Genomic DNA, 22010 nt, shown 5'->3' on the forward strand with positions numbered 1-22010 from the left:
TGCAAAATGTTTGCGTCTCTGCCAATGTGAGCGAAGTGGTAATCTGCAAAACAAAACCTGCTCATTCGGAATGCCAATGAGGTTTATGTGCACCTTTAAGTTTTCCTTTCCCTGCTGTGATATGGCTAATTAGTGTCTTCCGTTGCTCTCGTAAACGGCACCTTTTTGGAAACACTTTCTTCATTAAATTTTCATGAGGAGACATCAGTCTGCAAACAGCTTTGAGATGCCATAGCCTGCACACAGCCAAACGACAATCATGGCCGCCTTCCAACAATGCTTTTGGGTATCTGGCATGAGAAACCACCTCGATGGATAAATCTTCTCAGAAAGCGACTGTATTACAAATGAGTGACTTAAGACTGAACTGCAAAACTTTCCGATATAACTCTGTGTCCCTGCCTGAACTAACATGTGTTTTGACAGTGATGAAGGATATTGCATGTTTAAAAACAACCAATCATGCAGCAGCAGCATTCTCTTTAGTCTCTTAAATTGGTTTAATGAATTACAATCCTATGTAATGCATGCTTTTAGCACTGGTCATTTTCTTGGCAGTTGTGCACTGTTAGTTATGCAGGACTTCATGACCCTTGCATCCTTATGTAGTTCATCACTGTAAGCCCTAGACATGAGTTAAAAGATATGTTATCCTCATCCGTTACAGTATCCATTAACGTAATTGAGAGATGCTCTGGCTTTACTCGTTAAAAGTTTGTAGGTGTCTGGCACTGGGTTCACTTGTTTGCACAAAATTGATGTGGTGCTCATTAAAACGATAACCACTTTGTCGATTCTCCACAGTCGCACAGTGGCCATATTTACTTAACATCATAGTTACAGTGGGAAAGTTAAGCCAAATTTTCCTTCATAGCATGCTCCAGGGGTGACATTTTAATCTAATCTAGAGTTTAGCATTGCCCATGTTCCCTCAATGAAAAGCCTATGGGATTTTTCAATTGGATTTTGGATTCTTGCAGAAAATAAGCTCTGTGGCAAACACAAGTTTTTGATACTTAAACATTTTGTTCAGCAAGACAATCTTCACAGATGAAGACAGTTTTTGTGACTTTAGGCTGTAGGCTATAAACAAACCACGCTACACTTACTAACTGCTTGACTATAACTTGATCAATCTACAAGTTGGAAAGTTAGAGTTTGAATAGTTTGCAACTAATGTCTGCCTGTAAGACAGACAAGTGAGTAGATGAGTCTCTGTTTAATGTGCCCAACAACCTCTGTAGTCCCATTTAGCCACTTGTTAGCAACCTCCTTTTTTGAAAGACTTTCTAATTCAAATGCTGGGTATTTACTGACATATTTTATGTTGTAGAACAAAAGAGCTTGTGTTAACCACGGACCTTATTTTGGGCATCAGACCAAATACCAAATAAAAAACCCCAATGATTTTAAGACTTGGGAACCTGGAGTGCAAAAATAGTTTTAGCACTTATTCTTGCGGCACTCTGTTTCTTGTAAATTTGTTGTTTTTGCCACCGTTCGCACCTGCTTTTAAGTCATTAACTGTAGTTGCATGGCTACATACAGTGTATTCTACAAATTTTAGATATTACCGGGAAAGGCTTCAAAAACTTCATGAGCTTTCTGATTTACAACAATATCAACATGGTAAAAACGTGAGAGATTAGATTTATAAAAAGGTGTAAATAAAGTGTATACAGGGATCATCATTGACATGAACATTTCCCTGTTTTTTTGCATTTACAATAAAAACATACACTGTGCCCAGATATTCACTCACAAAATATGTCACTCTGTTTAATATTTAGTGACAAAGTGCCTTCTCTAACAGGAACACCCAGCTTGAAGACCACACGTAAGTTGGAGCACAAGTAACAGTAAAAAAAAATGGTTGGTGGTGACGACGTATCTTTTCCAAACGCATCTCGTTTACAACCATCAATGGATGAAGGAATCGTCTAATGTGAGAAACTTCACTTTCAAAGGTGAACGTTCAAAAGAGAAAGACAGGGAGGAGGGGGAAAGGAATTAATTGTACAAGGTAGTTCCTGTCCAAGCTCCCTTCAGCCTGTTCAAGGTCGAACAGACAATTAGTCGATTCTATAGTGAGTCGCAAGTATACCTGATCAAACACAATAGCCAGGAGCAAGCCTAGGAGCATGGATGCGTGTTGAATATAGTAATTGGATGTGACAATCCATGCGAACTAAAAAGCAACTCCTGTGAAATTGCAATGTATTCTAAAACAAAGTGCTCAAGAGATCATAATTTAGCCGTCCTTTGAGAATTCAGAATTGTTCTCATGCTGCAATATGCAATGTCCCAAAGAGAAAAGACGAGGGTGTGGGACAACATTCATTTTAAATTATAAATAGTGTAGCCTCGGTCAACATGATAGCTTTTCAAAAACAGTTTTTTTTTTTATGTTTGCACTACTGATTAATTACAGTATGACTCACCAAAATTGTGAAAAGTCCTTAAAAATGAGACTGGGTCAAAAACCGAAAACATCTTCCTCCTCCTATAGGATGCGTGTTACATGATGCTCGCCTGTAACTCCAGTGCAGGCAGCTGATCTGACTGCAGGCAGCGTGTTTAAAATTAATGATCTGTTACAAAGGTTTCTGGCCATTTGAATGCATTCTTGCTCAACCCAGAAATGTATTTTACAGCTGCTTTGTGCACTCGTGCTCATCTAGAATAACCACAAAGTCATGACATCAACCGTGAGGTATCTTTAAAACTTTTCTCGCACAGAACTTGAGATTAAGACACAAATAAAAGAATAATAAACAAGTACTTTGACATTCTCAAGCTGTGACCCTGAGCTCATTTACTTCAGAAAAAGAATTGCCATTGTGATAATAAATAAAGGGAGGGAAATTAAACACATTTGCTAGCTTGTGCTGTGATTAACAACTCAAGTCAACAGAGCTGCTGCAGCGTTTTCCTTACAAGGCCAAGAGTCCAGAATGAAATCAGATTAATCACTATTTAATTTGAGCCACCACATGTGTGTTGTAGGTTGTATTTTTTTGGAGAAGTCGGGCTATTGACAATGTGTTAAAGGTAGAGGAATGAAATAATTAATCAACCAGAGGCCAAGCGGCTAGCAGTTTTTCCCATGTGCCATGTTTGCAGTTCCGCTAACAGTCAAGGGGTTGGTTTTCGACTTGTGGTTACATAAATTATCAGCCAGGAGCTGCTTTATTACCACTTTAACTCTGAGCAGCATCCTGTAAAGAGTGGAAATTGGAAAAGTTTGCTTGCAATGCATTTGTTGTTTAATGTCTGTTGGTATACAATGTGCTGTGTGCCTTGAACAAACATGGCCAGGCTACCTTGTACAATATATATAAGTCAAAGCTGAAAGATAAAAAAAGGAAAAAAGGTTTTTACAGATTTCCTCCGCTTCCTTAATCTATCTCGCTGAGAACTGCAATCTCAAGGACAGTCTAAGACAAGGACAGTTTCTGCTTTACAGACCCATACTGTATATTCAACAATGGATCTACACACTAAATGAGATGGAAGGGAGAGAAATGCTGAAGTCACCTTCTAGAGAAGTGCTGAGCACTGGTGCTTGATATAAAAAGACTCCCAATGACAATTTGCACACATTAGCCACTGCCAGGCTATCAGGCCATATGAGTGTGTGGTGCCAAGTATGGGAGGGGTATAAAAAGGACATTGGCTCAAAAAGTACCTCGGTTAGCAGATTTTTGCTGAAGACATAAGGCCACTGGACATAAACTCAACCCATTAGCAGATTATATCTATTGATCACTCGTACAAAATACGAGCACAAGTGAAATCACATTTGCCTCGTATGACAACAGCAGCAATTTCAGTTTCTAAAATTTTGCTTGAGTGCAGCATAAATTCAGCACAATTTGTCGTCATACTACAGTTGGTACTAATACACACACACACGCTCACCCCCGCTGTTCAAAGTAAACTTCTCACCTGCTGTGGTGTAATGGCTTGAGTGACAAACTCACGTAATATCCTCCTTGTTTGGGCTCTAATTAAATGAGCCTAATTGAGTCTCAACAGATAAGGGTACCGTTCAAATGTGATCGGTTACTGTTTACATGTTTGCTCAGTTAGTGCTACACTGAGTGCTCAGTCTAAGTGTGCTCAGTCTGAGGTCATTTTTACAAGGTATTATCGAACTAATGCAGTTGGATTTTTGGAGTGGGATTCATTAGACAGATAGTGGAACCGGATAGTAAAACTAAAGCCAGGATGTCGCGTTGAGTTGAATATCATTTCAGATATTGACTGCAAATCCAAAGCATGTTCCTCTCTACTGCTTGGCCCATACAGAATAACTTCTGTGTTATTGTGACAAGTTATATTATTTTATTTTTAACATCATATTATATCCCTTATAAAATAATATGATAAAGTAGCATAATAATGCTTAAAAATCCCAAAACAACAACACATCGAAGACAACACAACTAGCTTGCCGATAGCCTGAAGCTGCACTTCCAGACACTTAGCCTGTGTACAAGAAGATGATCAACTGACTAGTGCCAGAGGTAATGTTGAGGTGTTGGGGATAGTTGTTAGGGCATACAGACAATGATCTGTTGATCTTTACAAACCTAGATACGATAGTCTAACAAGAGCATAGCCGTCAATGCTGAAAAAGATCAAATCTAAATTATGACCTTAAAATATAAATTCAAATCCAATCTGGGCTTTGGAGATTTTTGGCACCCCTAATAGACAAATTAAAATCACACAACCAAAACAATAAATTGGGCTCTGGGCCTACTAATGGTTCGTGTTCTTCTGCTTGTAGGTCTTCAGCTTTAACTGAAGTATGTTTCTTATTTAATTTCTGATTATGATTGACAGTTAAATGGTAGGCTATGACATCAAAATGCAATGCAGTTTTGTAAGATGAATGACGTTCTTTATTATGGAGCTGCTCAAAAGCAATAAAATGTTCAGAAAATTGAGTGCAAATCTGATTAAGTCTAATTATGTGAGATGTGGGTACTGTTTTATGTCACTGAAATCACATTTGGCTCAAAAATGATCCAATGAGTGCAAAGGAATTTGAGAAAGAAAATAAGCCTTTGTTGCACCGGACTTTCCAAGTCAAGCCATAAAAACATAAACCTTTCCGGTCACATTCTGGCTTTAGTTCTGTGGTTGCTGCACAAGGATTGGATTCAGTCCGACCCTTTTCTTCCCAAGCGGAACAAGACTTTTCACCCTGCGGGCTGAGGTTATTCTTCAGGGAAAATCCCCGCAGGCCATAATAAGATATATTTGTTGGACGTATTTGAGTGGATACAATCTCCTCAAAGAGGCTGTCACAGGTCACTTGCTGTGGCAGCGTGGTGGAGAAAAGTGTGTGTCAAGATGTATTGTTGTTTGGGAATCCCTGCTCGCCAAAGACGCTGGATTATGGAAGTGTGGGAATTTGGGGCAGATGTCTTCAAGTATGACACTCTTACATTTTACGCTCCTTTTGTCCTCTGCCCTAAAGATTACTTTTGTCCAGTTTTGGAAATCAATCTGATTCTCTCTACCCCTTCCAAGATAAGATTTCAGCCAGCACAAAAAGCCGAGCCACAAAACATTACCCGTGGAGTGTGACAGCAGTGCTTATTTTTCTCAGCAGCCAGAGCCAAAGCCATTTTTCCCCCACCACTTCGTAGCATATAATTTGAAGTTTAGGGACACTGATTAAAGCTCTTTCCACGCTCAAAAATCCAAAAGAAGTGAGAAAGGAGATAGGAGAATTTAGCGGGGTTAGGGGTGCTAATCATGTTAATCATACAGCACTCTTGCTGCTCACAAGGACATCATTTGGAATTGGCTTGTTTCATGGCTTGCTAATGCATTAGCTGTCCTAGATTGAATTAGGCCTTGGTGTTTTATAAACTAGGAAAAGGTAATTAACAAAGAAAAGGTTTCCATACACACAAAAAAAAGCCCAACCTTGAAACACACGGATAAATATTTTACCACGAAACGACATTTGGTCATAAACTTTTCCCAAAATGAGATTGTTGATTCCGAACACATTAACACTGAAACACTATCCATTATAATTTGTTTACAGTTCTCAAAAAAATTGTTGCAAGCTTAGTTAATACATCCGTTCAGACGACCTGAATCCTCTTCAACAAAATGTTCTGTTCGGCTCCCGTTCAACTGACGTATTCAATTATTTTTTTTCCCTTTGGCATGGGAGAGGGAACTGTTAATTATGCTTTTGTTTTCACACAAACAAAATTACTCAACCAAACGTAAGAGCTCTTGATTAACAAAGGCAGACAGCAATTCCATTTTGTGCCAATTCTATGACGGCATCTGTTCTATTTTCCTCCTTCCCTCTCTCTAACGTTTCACCACTTTCACCCACGTCGTTGCTCATTTCCTTGCTCTACTTAGGAGTTACACTTTACGCTGTGGTAAAAAGGTGTACTTTTACAATCTAGCGCCTAATGATTGACAAGGCCCAAATGTGCACCCCCCCTTTGCTTTATCAGCGACCTGCAGCTTGGTTAAACTATCTCAAACTTGGACTCAGACAGAGTTGCTTTACTCAACACAGCATCCATCATTCTGCCCATAAACTTTTGCAGAGGTGAAACTTGTCCCCACATACGTTTTTGACCATGGGACAAGGGCATTTTAATATAAACAGCTTATTTTCACTGAAAAACACAGACATTTGATGATATTGTTTCATTTTACTTGTTCTAATAGAATTGTCATATTCTTTGTACTCTTAACAAAGTAGTAGTTTCTAATGATGATACTGATTTATACAGAGGTTTACTCGGGTACAATACTTAAGTACACTTTTCTGACCACATAGTAGTGACTACAGACATGAAGCGGCAGCAAAGTCAGAGCTTGATGATGGGCAGGCATTTTTAAGTTAATTTATTTAATCTGCAATCTGACATAACCCCCAAACTGATCCTAATAACTGAAGAATGCTGAACATTGGATCTGATAATTGGCCAGGTGGATAATCGGTTGATCCCTACTGCACACATGCTTGGACAGTGTTGTCAGCACATGGGATGTCTTAGCACTGCCTTGGGTAGAATACTTGAAATAGTTAAGATTCAAGGGGTGACCCTTAACATTAAGGGTGTAAAGTATCACTAAGTGGCAGCCATCCATTTAGAAGCCAGCAAGTTTGACAAGCAATGAGTATAAAAGCACATGTGCATCATTGCTGAGCAAAAGGAAGAAATGACGAATTGAGACGTCTCAGTTTCCCCTAAATACCCTCAGAGAATCTAAAGCCTGTATTTATCTCATTGATACATCCCAGTGCTGTCTGGCACATATGTTGTCCAGTCTAAATAAGATTAGGTTTTTTTCCCCATGAGCTTCCTTTGAGCCAGATTTCCCAAAAAAGCCTCCTGGCACCTGCACAAGGTAGATATTGCTTAACTAATCCAATAATGGAGAAGAAAATGCTCAACACTTCCGTCTCATAAGACACACACTAGTGTGTGGTGACAGACAATTCTCAAATTCACTTTCCCAGACTTGTGTTTAAGGGACTCACAGGCTAGTGAACTCTGAGTCAACCTTCAAATTGTTTTTAGACACGGCATGTATCTGGACTGATGTGGTTTTTATGAGTGGAAAAGACTCACGAGGAGCTCAAACATGAGAGCACGTCCCAATTATATGCCAAGGGCTGCAGTTCTTTGTTCCGAAGCCTTAGACGAACTGATTTGAGGAAATGTTAAGTGGCAAGGCATGACTACTTTGCAGTCTACACATGTGTATGTGCAGGACTCGCAGGTCAGAACTAATCCTGTTGTATGTAGCAGGAAGCTGAAGAGTTCATGTTTTCTATTAAGGCCCATGATCCATTTACCTCCTCTGAGGATACAGATGTATGTTTCAATCTTCATTATGACATGGATGGATGGGTAACTTAGAGGGAGGTTTTTTTCTGTGTCTGCATGTGTTAACTTTATGTGTCGAGGCCCTATTTGTTCACAATCAGTCATTTATAAGCCATCTCATAGGTATGAGTGATTATATTAGATGAATAGAAATGAGATGAAATAAGAAAAACAGTTGTCATACATAGTCAATTAAAATGACAACTAAGAGAGACTTTAAAAAAACTAGAACATCAGTGACATATTTTCTGCCTATACATGTTCCCATGTATAGTGAAAAACTGGGTGCTTCAGTACAACAGAAATCAGCAGTAAGAGTGTGCTGCGCTGATGAAAATGTGCTTTGGTTTAGTTCATTAGTTGATTCTACAGGTACAGAGCTCGCTAATGAATATTACTGTGAATGTGCCACAGTTGGCTCAAACAGCTAATTCCAATTTACTGTAATAGAGTTTTAAGAGGAACAGACCCTCTCCAAGTCAAAGTGGCATTAAGTCTCACTAGCTTGGTGCCTCTAAAAGGTAGTTCAGTAATTGGCTGAACAAATACAGTCTCTTTCAGAAAACTGCTAAACCTGGAGGGCAGACAACGAGGGACAGTCTAGTACCCACTAAAAATTTTATTTTACCCATGTTGCCTGAAGGAGCAAAATAGGAATGGATTGTGAAATACTATCCAGTGTGCTCCTTAAAACTCCTGTGATGATGAACGTTGGAACGAAATATAGGAGAGAGAGGTGAAGGCGTAGAAAGCTCCCTTAACCTGTGGTTCAAGGCACTCTGTCTCGGTGAAAAATAGCATCCTCTCCCCCCTTTGCCCCGCACTGATTGTTTTTTCCATAAATCCCCTTTGAGATTGTATAATTAATTGAATGCTGCTTATTTGTCATTAAAAACCCTCGCCTAATGCCTGAGATTATGAGGAAACCATCATGGAGTCAATCTATTAATCATCAGGCATTTTTTTTTCCTCCAGAAAAACCTTCACAGATGAACAATTCAAGTCGTTCCTCATTCTGAATGACATTGGAGAACTCTGCGTCAACATACTGTCATGGTTCATCATTTTAATAAATGATTTCACATATTTTAAACACTAAAAATATGTTATATTTAGTGAAATAAAATCATGAGTGAATCACACAACAATTATAATAAAATTGACTTTTCATCATTCATGTCCCATGAAAGACAGAGTGCACACCTGCAACTTCCATGCATTGGAACATAGGGGTTATGATTTTTATTTTATTTTTTTATGACTGAAGTTTCCACTACTCCCTTTATGACTGTTTTAGAAGGCCTTCAATGTACATTATGTATTTTCTGCCACTAGGGGTCTCTCAATCAGAACAATGAAAACAAAAGACGTAGCTTGATGATGTTGTGAAGTAGCGCAGGATCTGGGAGTTGTTGTCTTAATTGTTATATAACATAATACAAAAAGTTTTACTTATGTTTAGTCATGTTTGCTGATTTTCTTCCTCATTCTCGAACATCTCATCAGATGTTTCTGCAAAAGTCATAGCTACAGGCAACCAAATGAAATGCAAAAAAAAGTCTGATTTCTCTGGATTTGAACATTGTTGGAAACATTTGGGATCATGTAAGTACACAACTCAATGTTGCATAATGTATCTTTCAACGTATGTGCAGGGAGGTCCAAAGAGAAGCTCTCATTGGAATTTTGGTTGAAATATGTGTAGAATTTCACAAAAAGTGGTGGAAAACAGCATCCAGATCATAAATGGCTGGAGTTATGCTTTAAAATGACCCCGCCTAATGTTCCTCCAAGCCTGCCATCCCCATAGACATTTTTTATGGCCATCGCTGCTGGGGCAGATTGGATCAGCCAAGCAGAGGGCATGCAACAGAGATGTACGCCACTTCTGGCAAGGCGCCCCAACCTCTCCCTAGGCCCCATGTCATTCATAAACATGACGGATTAGCTGTGATATTCCTCCATTTACAACATAAGCGAAGGGAGCGGGAGGAAGAGAATGAAAGCAGAGAGTGAGTGTTAGTGTCGGTTGCCCCTTAGGGGTAGTGCTAAAATGGATGGGTAAAGAGGGGAGATGAAAAGAAGAGATGAAGCAGGAAGGGCGGAGAGGGGGCCTTTCTCTACAGGCCTGGCTGGGCAAGCAGCAAGGCAGGCAGGAAGCCAGGCACAAAGCTCCATTTACGCTCAGATGCCCCCCCCCCTCCTCTGGCTTTACAGACTACACGTCAGCTCAGCCAGATGTACCGCTCTGAGTAAAGATCACCTAGGGGGAAGGTGGAGGGAGATTTTAAGACCTCCTCTACCGACAATCATGTCTTTCTTTGTCTTTTGCGTTCACCCTTCTCACCGGCTTCATCTGCCTCCATCCAGTCGCGACTCACCCGAGACTTTCTAAAGACGCCTGATATTTAAGACTCCCCCTCGATCTGTCTCTGTCTGTCTCCCGCCTTCTTTGCCTTCTGTCCCCCTCACACCCCTCTTCAGGATTTCACTTTGCATATTCCATTTGCTGGTTGTTACCTTGAGCAATGATTCCATTTACTTTCGAAAACAGTGCCCCATTTATTTCAAGTCGGGGAAAGAAAAAAAAAAAACTTTTGCTCTCCTCATCTTATCTGCCATCAGCATTTTTTTTGTTATTAGTAATATTCAAAGGAGGAAGGAGACAACTGTTTGACAATGCTTTGAGCTATTTGCCAAACACAAAGCTAAAATATATGTCCCTTATTCTCTCTCAACTCCATGTGACGCACCTTAGGAAGCCTCTCCTTTTTTATTTGTTTTTTAAATCAGTCCATCAACCCTCATTTGATCCTCTTGAGTGCATTAAGCATTCACAAATAAAGAAGACGTGGCGGCAAATACATAAACAACCACACACTACCTTCTCCTTAGAGACGCCTCTATTCTCGGCGACGCTCCTGTCATTTTGAAGCATATACTGCTAGACATCTGTTCTGTTTTTATGTTTCAGGCTTATTCATTTTATATTCACCCTCTCACTGCCCACTTGGGATGACTATATGAACACTTGATGTTTTAAAGTTTAATAATGTATATGTTTGTGTGTCATTTCTAATAAAATGTTATGGAAGTATTTAGGTTGGGTCTTTTATTTCGTCTTTTCAGGGGGAAACCAGAAGTTGGAGCCAGCACGGGCTCAGAAGCATTTCAGCAACCAGGTGAGTCTTCCTACCAGGCAGGAAAAAAGACAGAAGGCAAAACTGCGAGACACTGAGTTGCTTCATTAACCTTCATGTACTATACATTCAGAAGCAGGGGGGGGGTAAGTTTGATCGAACAGCCGTTTTCTAATACCCTTTCTCGGACTGTCACGTTCACATTAAGAAACCTGTACAGGACTGTTCATATGATATGGACTTGTGTATCACTACAAATGCAAGAAAGCATCATCAGCTGTCAGAACGCGCCAACGAAATCCTCTGAACTTTAATCACTTTTAGCATTTTGTGCATGACAGTGTCAGATATCTTTATGGGTCACAGCTCTTCCATTTGAACATGGTATCATCAGACTCAGACGACTACTCTGGGATACGTAAATGTCTGAGGAAACCGGCCTCGTATGAGTTCACTTCCCCCTGAGAAAGGGAAAATCTAGCACCAGCCGTTTCAATTATTGATATAGCTAAAAGCTTGCTACAGGAGAGAGGAGTATAGAGATTATTCATGCTTGCTAACATCCTGCAGAGAAGGACCTCTTGCCTCTCAAAGAGGCCTAATGGAAAACAGGGGTTATATCAGGCCTTTCAAATTTAGCAGACAGGCATTCTCCCCAAAAGTGACTCTGGGAGACGATGGGTGTCACAGAAGGCAGTGGGTGGCATTATTTTATTATGGAAATGACTATGTCGAGGCCATGTGTTTTTGAGATCTGACAGCTGGGTTTACAGCTTGCAATGAGAGCATGTTTCTGTACCCCTTTCCTTTAACACAGCCGTAAAACTTCTTTCTTCTTCTTATTCACTGTGCTCGTCTTTGCTGTACTGAATGTAATAATGTATAGACAACTAATTACAGCCAAAAATCAATTCTTGCCACATCACTTTTTCTCAGCCCAAAGTTGTTTGGTCGTAATTAGCGAGCAGCCTTACGCGGCTTGCAAAGTTTCTCAAGATCATTAGATGCATTAAGGATGACCCTGCAGTGCCCAATTAATCTAGTAGAAAATGACTTTTGAGTGCAGCTACTGTAGGATCAAAGCTACCAACATTAGCACCCCTCGACTACCTGGCTCAGACTTCTACACTCGTCGTTTTTTTGACCTTGTGTCCCATCCAGTCTAGTCAGTGAATATATCTCTCTAAAAATGTGTTAAATTCTGCCATATAGTGTATCATGTAATGTGCACAAGTTTATCAGGCTAAAATTGTAAAATGTAGAAAAATTAATTAAATGTCTGATCTTTCAACTCATATTAAATATACATTTTTAGAGTTTATTGTTCATTATAAAGCAGGTTTAGATTTAAATAATGTGAAAGTACCAAAACGCTCAATCCACAGAGAAATTAATAAAGCCTGTATTCAGAAACTGTGCCTTCAAACAAGCCATCAGGACTTGAGTAAGGTTGTCATGTCACAACTATAGAATCGCTGCCCTAAACAATACCCTCAGCACAGCCGTGGTTTCAAAACGCTAGCAAAGCTGAGGCGGAGACACAGTGGGCAGTGCTGACCAGGCCTGTGAGAGCTGACCATTAGCAATGCTTTCAGAAGACAGGCACTGAAACAGAGGGTTAATAGAGGTGCTGCAGCATTAGACAGTACAAGAAAAATAATGTGTTTTTTTAATCAGAAAAGCATGAAAACATTTTCTAGAAGAAAGCTAAAATAAACCTGAAAATGAGCATCACCTAATTGCATTAGCAGTACTGTGAGGCTACAGTGGAGAACAGTGGCATCTAAGGCCAGTTTTGGAAAAAAAACAACAACACATTCCTCATTTGTCTGAATCGATAATTATTATTTCAGAAGGCTGTGTTTACTTTTATTAAAACAAATACAGAGCCACAACATGTGCTGAGTTATCTATCATGTTCCGAGTCCAAGCGCCTTTGTGGCTCCAGCAGCTGTTTTCTCACATGCTATGCAGGCTCTAAAGACTCACATCCATCTTGTCAGCAGCAGTTTTCTCTTAAATCATCCTGCATACTACACACTTACTGATTAGCTCCCACGATTAACTATGCAGCAAGCTATAAGAAGGACTGGGGGGTTATTTTTTTATTTTTTTTTCTGAGATAAGATCAATTTCTGTTAGGAGAGTAAACTCTATCTTTTTAATTACAATAATGAATAACTTGTCATCATGTGCTCCATTTCTGTGAGATATGAGAGAGCGAAGTTAGGAATTGTGGGGAGAGCATCAAGTCGGTATTGGCCAAATTCCAAGCAATAACTGCCTATGGATATTTTATGAAACATCTAATGGACATGGAGATAATTGATAGTCTGTGACGTGGGTTCTACACTTGTCCTCGCATGCCTGGTGAGAAAAACATGTCTGTTTCTGAGTAAAATTTCCTGAAAATAACAATTAATGACTGCAGTACAGAGTGACAAGAAAAACAGTTAAAAATGTAATAGTGCTGCATACCATTAGCAGATATATGAGTACTCAGGCTATTTAAATTCCCTCAGACCTAAAAATGCTGTTCAAAGAAGTTTAGAATAGCTTCGTTCTATATTCAATAGAGGAGTTAAACTCCTCCTGTGAGTCAGCATGTTTCCACAGCACCATTTTTGGACCAAAAATGTATTTTTCTAACAAAATTGAGTGTTCCATGTGGCGGCCCAGGTCTTGCCATCTATAGAGCTCTTGCCATCAAAACAGAGAATTGTACTGTAGCTGCTGGCCCCCTACTCTCCTTTTTTTTTCAAGCCACTGATCACAAGCCCAGTAATTTTACAATGGTCACTCGCTTCATCCCTACTGCAGCCCTTGCTCCGACAGTCCGAGACAGCTGACACAGCATTTATCTTGCTAAGCAATTTGAGCATGCAGACCAGCTTGTTCATATCTTGCTCATCTCTCACTCTGTACTGAGAAGGAAGGCATTATGCACTGAGAAAATGGTGCATATAGATGAAAAATGTTGGTAGAATTGAGCATTAAGGTACGTATTATATTATTATTCTTCAGTCACTACTCACACTTTCTACAGGCTTGTGCTATGCAGACGGGTCCACACTGTGTACATTGACCACAGTCTTATGGATATCGGTTAACTCAGCTTGGAATGTAAATTAGAAAGCTCTCGGTGTCTTTCATTAAGTGTGGAGAGCCATTTTTTTTCACAACAATGACAAAGAGCGGGGCGCTTGCATTGTCTATGAATAATCACTGATCATGTAGCAGCCCCTTTCATTGTATGTGGAAAGATCCGTCTCGGCTACACGACTTTGACTGTGCCATTGCACCATTCCATACAAATGGAAATGATGCATTCTGTTTTTCCGTCACAGGAGAGCGGCTTCCCATTTTCCGCTCCCACTGTCAAGTTGTGCACAGCTGCATAAGTTTGCACACTTGTGTGTGGGGCACAGGAAATGGCTGTTGACAGCATAATGGGAGTATGAGGATGCAATATAAATCCTTAATCATGCCTGAATCATGAACTGCAGCACTCAAATCCACACATCATTCTGCTGGAGCTACTACAGGCAGTGAGTCTAGACCCTGTGAGGTGCCTCAGCTACATGTTCTGGTATTTCTTTTGTTTACTTATGGTTAAAAGAAATCCAACTCAACTTGTCTAGTGACCGATATACTTTTTAGAGGACATTGTCATATCTTACAGAGGCAAATTCATAAATGAGATCAAATACCACTTCGCTGAAATCATATTCCGGCCATGACACCCAAAATGTGCTGTTCCTTCATTTCTCAATCCCCTCCTGTCATTCTCGATTACAAAGCAAATCAAGATGACCTTAATTCAAAGACACTAGTCACATATGAAGTGGGTCATCTCATAGTTAATCAAAACAGAAGGCACAAAAAAAAGTGCAGTAAGGAAGTCTGTACCTCATGCCATGGCCTGGCAAATTTGACTCGGAACATCATTATGTTTCAGGGTTTCGCCTTTCATGCAAATCGTTTCTCTAAGCCTGGAAGTTCATTACTAATGGCGCTTCCCATCAAGTTAGAGGCCCATCCGAATACTAATATCTCCCAGTACTTTGGATTTGTCACCTCGAATCCCCCTCTCTTCGTCGCATGGCAATTACAACAATGTGCTTTTCCTTCATGGAATTAGGCATCACCCCCTGTGGCGAGCTTCCCACAACAGATGCTTTGCAGTCGTTTCCACAGCCCATTGGAGCCCAAATGAACTAAATGAACAGTCACTTTATATGTATTAGGCCTGGCATAGTATCACTTATCTTTGTTTGTTTGTTTATCTATCTCTCCAACCCTGCATCACGTTTAGTATTCCTCCTCGTATTGCTCCAAAGGAGAGGGGAATATTTTTTTGCTGGTGATGGTGACGGACCGGATTTAAAAAATGTGCAGTTGCATTTTTCAAACTGCAGTTTCTGTCATGTGGAATGATGAGTAGCAAAGCAGCAGTGCTGTATTTATTGTACTGTATGGAGTAAATTTGGAAAGAGGAAGCTTTTTGGTCTCCTAAATAATATATAACGCACCCTTGAGGTGTGCAGTGTGCCTGCTTACTACCAGCTTCCTGAGAGGCCAAGTCATTCTTGCACTGGGTTTCTGAAAGAGGAAGATCGGTTTAGTGCATTATGGATTTCTACAACTTGAAGTCATAACTGTTGAAGAAAAGACTCAAATTAAATGGCTATTAAGAGCTTATCTTGTTGATATCCTGGCAATGTGGCATCATTTTCCTTTTGTTTATATTTTATTTTATTATCATATCATCTTGCTTCCTTTCCTTTGACTGTCTGGCTATGACTGCTATCACTGCTCATGATAATGAGAGATAACAACATTTGTTTTATCTATTATTTGCTTTTTAGAGGCATTGCTACCAGTGTACTAAAAAATCCATTTAGGGCTCCAACTTGTGATTATTTTCATAATTTATGAATCAATAATTTGGAAAAAATGTCCAAAAAATGTGAAAAATGCTAATTGCAATTTCCCAGAGCCATCTTCAAATTCCTTCTTTCTTCCAACTGATAGTCAAAAACTCCAAGACTCTTCATTTCTTTTCATAAATGATAAAAAAGCAGCAAATCCATACATTTAAGAAAATGGAACCAGCAAATGTTGCTTGAAAATAGACTGAAAAGACTAATCAATTAATTGTTGCAACTCTTAATACATTTCCTTTGTAAAACCTACCAGACACCAGATGTCTAGTGAAATGAAAATGCTCGAACTGGGTGTAGGTTGAATCCCTGTTGTGTCATAGCAAAATGGTGACAGAAGGTAGTGAAATGAACACATACTGATATCAGAATCTTGCAGATTATTACCAAAATCATTCACAATGCCTGTACTTGGGGTTTGTATGTATCTAACGGAGGCAATGTGAGGACAGGGAGCACACCTCTTTATTTGCACCAAAGCCAAAAAAGAAAAAGCCATTCCTGTTTTTCTATTTTTTTCGTCCGTGATAGGCCTCTCCTCACCTTCAATACATTGATGGGAAAGGAGAGCGAGCAGAAGAGCAAAATGGAAATGGTAATAAACATGCTAATGCTAGGCCGCAGAGCCGGGAAGAGCAGCTTCTATACCCGTCTCTCAGCTATCTATTGGTGTGTGCGTGTGTGCGTGTGTGTGTGTGTGTATATGAAGGGGAAAAACATAGATAGAGAAAGAGCAGGAGCGGACAGGAAATGTGCACAATATTGCATGTGAGAGCACACACGCATACACACACTTTGTGCCCAGAGTAAACAGGAGAGAGCTGGATGTGAACGTGCCACCTTTCTCTTTCAATCGGCCTCTGGAGACAGTGCAAAGGGCCTTTTGTTGGCTCATTGGTGAGATAAGAAGCATGGGAGGGAGAGGAGGGGTGGAGGGCTTCAGAGACTCGCAGAGCCAGCTTTTTTTCTATAGGATGGAAGCACCCCTCTCAATGGGAACTCATTTGCCATGTTGTGTAATTGTGGCACATAATGGAGCACACCTCATTGAGGCAGCCCAAGGCTTTTTTTCTAAAGCCATTTTCTCCATTCACAGCCAAACAAGTCATGTTTTAGAGAGATATTACACAGCCTTTTGAGCTCAGGGCCACCACATATTTGCCTTTGAATGGAATGTTTTGTGTAATCAAGATAAAAATTTTGCTCAGTGCTTATTATAAAAGAGGCACTGTCAAACAATTTGATATTGGTCGTCTGACTTTTATTCTCACAGCTCACAGGACCTAAACAAAGCGTCTGACCTTTCCCGCCTGGTTTGTTCCACTTGTTTGTGCTGGCTATTAACAGTGGTCATTGAAAAACACTGGCACCGAGGTAACCTCTGACTAAAATACAACATGAGAATACACTGCTTTATTTGTTACACGGTCAAATGAATATCAAAGCTGAAGTGCAGAGATGAAAAATGACTGATTTGAAAATTATTGCTGAGCTTTTCCATTAAACCACCGCAGGCTAGGAATGGATGGCTATTTGCATAATTTAACTGGCATCTTAATTATTGTGTCAAGCATCTGTATGCAAATGACTTAAGTCACTTAGAAACGGAAACTTACTTGGCTAAATGGCTAATGGACTAAATCTTATCAAGTTAGAATACACAACGTGAGTGTAACCAGAGTCTCTAATTGGGTCTGACTGTGTGGCGCGACAGTGAGAAACAAAGACAACAGGACCAAACAGACAGAAAACAAGTACATGCAGGCTTACCTGGGTTAGCAGGGAGAAAAGGGGTTAGTGGTGTGTGTGGGGTTTGTTTTTCTTTTGGGGTTGTTGAGAAGGACCTACCACGTAAAACAGTGAGTCTGGTGGTAGCGCTCGTCTCTCCAACACTGTTGGAGGCGACGCATTCATATATGGCTTCATCTCGGGGCGTGCGCAATGGCTGAATTCTTAGCACTGAACCAGAGCCATCGTCGAACTCTATCACCTGCAGGTGCGAGAGACAGAATAATGTTAAAGGAGATTTTTTGGTTCACAACGGGTAAGGGACCTTCTGCAGACAACAAAAAACACTGTCGAAGACATTTGGCTAACAACACTGATGGTGACTGACACAATGTGCTTCCTATGACAGAGACGAAGGCTGCTGCCTACCTTACATTGAAACCCAGTGATTTTATGATTCGTGAGTATTGTGGTTATGTACTGTACATATACAAAAAGTAAGGATCTGTGCAATATTAGAATACTTATAGATAATATATAGATACTAAAAATACATTACTTTTTTTAAAGCTTTTTGTTGTAGGTAGAAATGTAAGTGCTGTCTTCTACTAAGTAAGCTGGATCTGATGTACAATTTAACTTTGTGCAGTAATTGGTAAAATAATCAATGCAGCTGACTAACTTTAAGAATGGGGAAGGTCATCTCGATGAGAGAATTTTTGCTTGGATATCGGTTTGTGGAATAAAATTTTAACCTGAATGTGTCCCACTCTTAAAGTTAACATTCTATCCCTTGAAAAATGCATCACACTGGATTGTGTCAATGGGACAGAAACAAGCACAAACAGTTAAAAGTGGCTTGATAAACGGTTGAGGACAGTTGTACCATGAGGTGAGGTAGTGGTACAAAAGACAGGACCGACTGTATTGGACGAACGACACATAAAATGCTCACAAACAGGTGTTTGTTGTAGCTTATTCAGCTATTTTTTGCATGCTACATGTCGTATACTCACTGATTTTTAGAAAGCCCTGTGTCATAACTCAATATCTTTTAAGCATAGAGGTAGATTTCAATAAAGATAGGCCTGAGACCTCAGTTTCATTCACACGCACACACACGCACACACACACACACACACACACACACACACACGCACACGCAGAGGCCTACAAACATTTGTAAAGTTAACAATATATTTGTGCATGTGTTAGTTAACAATACACTTAAACATTTCATTAGCCGAGCGCTGCAGCGGTGTTGGCATTCAAGCTGACAGCAGGTGATGGTAGGAACACAAAAAAGCCTCCTTTCTTAGTCAAAGCCGAAAGAGCAAATTAGAAAGGAAGTTGTGAGACCTCTAAAAGGAAATGGGTTTTTGTTAGAGGATGAGGCAGCAGTGCATGATTGAATGGGCGCAGAATGGCGGCAGCCAGCAAGCCCTTCGAGGCAACCAGGGAATGAAAACTAGAGTGTTAGCATTCAGCACAATGTGCGATGCAAACGCGATGAACTCTGATAAGATTAGATTTCTGTGGTTATTAGACGCAAAGAAGAGACAGGAAGGGGTCTCCAAGCTCCGTTAAGCCATTGCTGCTGTGCAGTAGCAAGCGAATATGGCATCTAGAGCAGAGGGGTGGTGGGAAGTGACACCATGATAGTCCCGAGGACTGACACAGAAATTAATAGAAATCTTATCAGTGTTCTGCGTTGATGTGTTATTTCTCATGGGTATTGAGCCCAAGTGCAGATTAAAGCTGACCAGAAATCAAAGCTTCAGCCAAAATAAGGAGGGTAGGACATGCATTTAGATAAAGATGCCACAAAGCAAAAGGATATTTCCAAGTGAAAGCGCCTACTTCCCCTTTCACTTCACATAAAGCTGGCAAATGTGGCATGATGCTAATGTAGGTATCTGGGTCACACCACAAGTCGTTTCTTCTTCTAGCCGATTGCGTTTTTTCTTGTCTTTCATTTAATTACAAATCAGTCTCCAGATCTTTCGTATACTTGCTCATTAAAACTCAAGCATGTCTAAAAGCCTGGCCAGCATGATTATTAGAGCCTGCTAATGCGTGGTGGCAAGTCAGGGCGAAAAGCAAGCAAGCGGGGCTTGGCGCAATGGATTATGTGCGAGCAGAGCCAAAAGCGGTGCTGAAGCATTCCAGTTTTGTCGAGCATTTTACATCAGAACAATAGACCTAATACCTCAAATCTCTGGTTGCTGACTTTCTTCCCCTTCTTGTTCCACACAATCTTCGGCCGCGGATCTCCTGTAGCTTGGCAGATGAAGGATGCCACCCCTCCTTGCACGCCTGTTTGGTCATTGGGGGTTCTTAAAAACTTTGGTGGTGCTGGAGACAGACAGAAACAGAAAAAAGATAACAAAAATAGTAAGTGAGCGTGCTAAGTGTTGGACACAGGCAATTAATCTCTTATCAAGCTGCGCACATGAGAAAGTAACAAAGTTGCAGATTTCAGCATGTGGCTGTTAAGAGGATTGTCTTTGGAGGTCAAGACAAGAGATTGTACTGACTTCATTGTGCAAAGTGGAAACAGATGATCAGTGGTTGAGATCAGTTAAAGGACAGAGGTCTTGGGAGCAGAGTGTACAAAGCATCTTATCTTGACCATGAAGGTATTTCTACGCAACCCTGAAATCTCTGACAGACAGACTTTTTTGGTAGGATTTCTCAGATAAAAGTGGGGAAGAAAGAGGGTGTTTAAACCAATCACTGGTTCACAAGAAATACAAAATCTGAAATGTGAAAAGAAATTTGAGTTTGAATTGTAATTTAGACTGAAAGACAAAATTGTGTCAAGGCTGCAATCCTGGGCTACAAAAACTTGCCACAACACAGCCTACAAAGAAAAGCTATAAAGGAAAGTACTTAAACTTTGAACCCTTTGCTTTGTGATATGAGGTGTTCAAGTTGATGTTAAACGTTTTTTAATGCTACTGAAGTTTTTAAAGTTTGTGTGACATCATTGATCATTATTCGCGAACTGGTACTGGACGTGTCATTCGACATGAAAGTCATCCATTGTAACAGGCTGTTACCCATCACTTCTGTGTTTCTAATAACACAGGCCAACATTTTCCAACAGTTGCAGTGAAACAGAAGCAGACAACACTAATCTCTTCAAAACCACCAATTGGAACGGCGCTTGTGCCCCACGCAAATGAGACACGCACCTGATAAGGTCCTCGCAGTGCTCTGATCAGTGATGTGAGCATTCTGTTGCTCCTAATTGGTCCCTCAATTCAGCACAACAAGTCAAGTGTAAAGGCAATGAGGATAAAAATGCTAAAAATGTAGGGGAGCGGAGGTGGGAGAATAGGAGAGAGGAACAGTGTTTGCTTTGTGTGGATGCGGCATGGATGTTCCCATCTACTTTGGTGGTTTTACAACACTGTCAGTGGCTTTTGCTCATGCACCTTCCTGACTTCAGAATCACAGTTTGTTAGGTAAAATCATTCCCCACTATAATTCAGGCTTTGTCAGCCATTACAACAATTCTCTAATTACTATCAGTTTGAAGAATTGAGTTCTGTTTCGTCTTTTTTCCCCCTCCAGGACAATCAGTTCCTGCTCGTGAGCAGACGTTTTTATTACAACCGCCAAAAAATCAAAACACGGGAAAGTGATACGTAATCAAAGGAACCCGTCTCTCCCTGATGAGATTTTGATTGTGAGACTTACATTCCAGCTTTATCATGATGATCAAGGCTAATTTCAATAGCAATAATGTCCTAGTGCTAAGTCAGACCCCCTCAGTATTTTGCTCTGAAGCTCGAGTGCCAGCTTCAGTGGGAGGTGTAGCTCCATCTGTCCCCCCTTGCGGAGCAACTGTTTGCCTTTTATCAATCACTTCAGCAGGCCATTAGGGGCCACACAGCTGCGGTAATGCCAACCATCTGAATCACCTCATCTGTGTGTGTGAGAATGTGTGATTGTGCTTGTTCGCGTGCCTGTGTGGGGACCGGTTTCGCCTCCCAGATTGTACTGCCCAGCGGCAGCAGCAGCGCTGCGAGTGAGGGACAAATTAACCTGCAGGATTCGTGGAGAGGTGACATAAGATGTGTGGTCAGCAATCAAAAGTCGAACAGATAAACAGGCTAGCAGCTGGGCTTCCACTGGGCAAATGAGTCTGGGAAATCACCTGATTGCCTCATGACATGCACACGGTCCTACATCCACACACACATTAACAAACCCACACACACTTCTCAGAATCTCTCTCTCATTCACCGGTTGACAGATCCGACAGGTGGGCAGCAGAGTTGACACTATGTAATTTGTACACG

General features: G+C 40.5%; 1 protein-coding gene across 15 annotated transcripts in view; it reads right to left on the reverse strand.

Annotated features, from left to right (window-relative positions):
• LOC311251930 (receptor-type tyrosine-protein phosphatase delta) overlaps positions 1-22010 on the reverse strand; it is a 366189-nt gene that overhangs the window by 52369 nt on the left and 291810 nt on the right. For all 15 annotated transcript variants that reach the window (XM_084344614.1, XM_084344611.1, XM_084344613.1 and 12 more), the window contains 2 exons: positions 19910-20055; positions 17821-17962 (listed from right to left, as the gene is read on the reverse strand). In XM_084344614.1, coding sequence (XP_084200740.1) covers positions 17821-17962; positions 19910-20055 — 288 coding nt within the window. The remainder of the gene's footprint in view (positions 1-17820; positions 17963-19909; positions 20056-22010) is intronic.

The sequence above is a fragment of the Pagrus pagrus genome, assembly GCF_965226575.1.
Source record: "Pagrus pagrus genome assembly, chromosome: 22".
NCBI lineage: Eukaryota > Metazoa > Chordata > Actinopteri > Spariformes > Sparidae > Pagrus > Pagrus pagrus.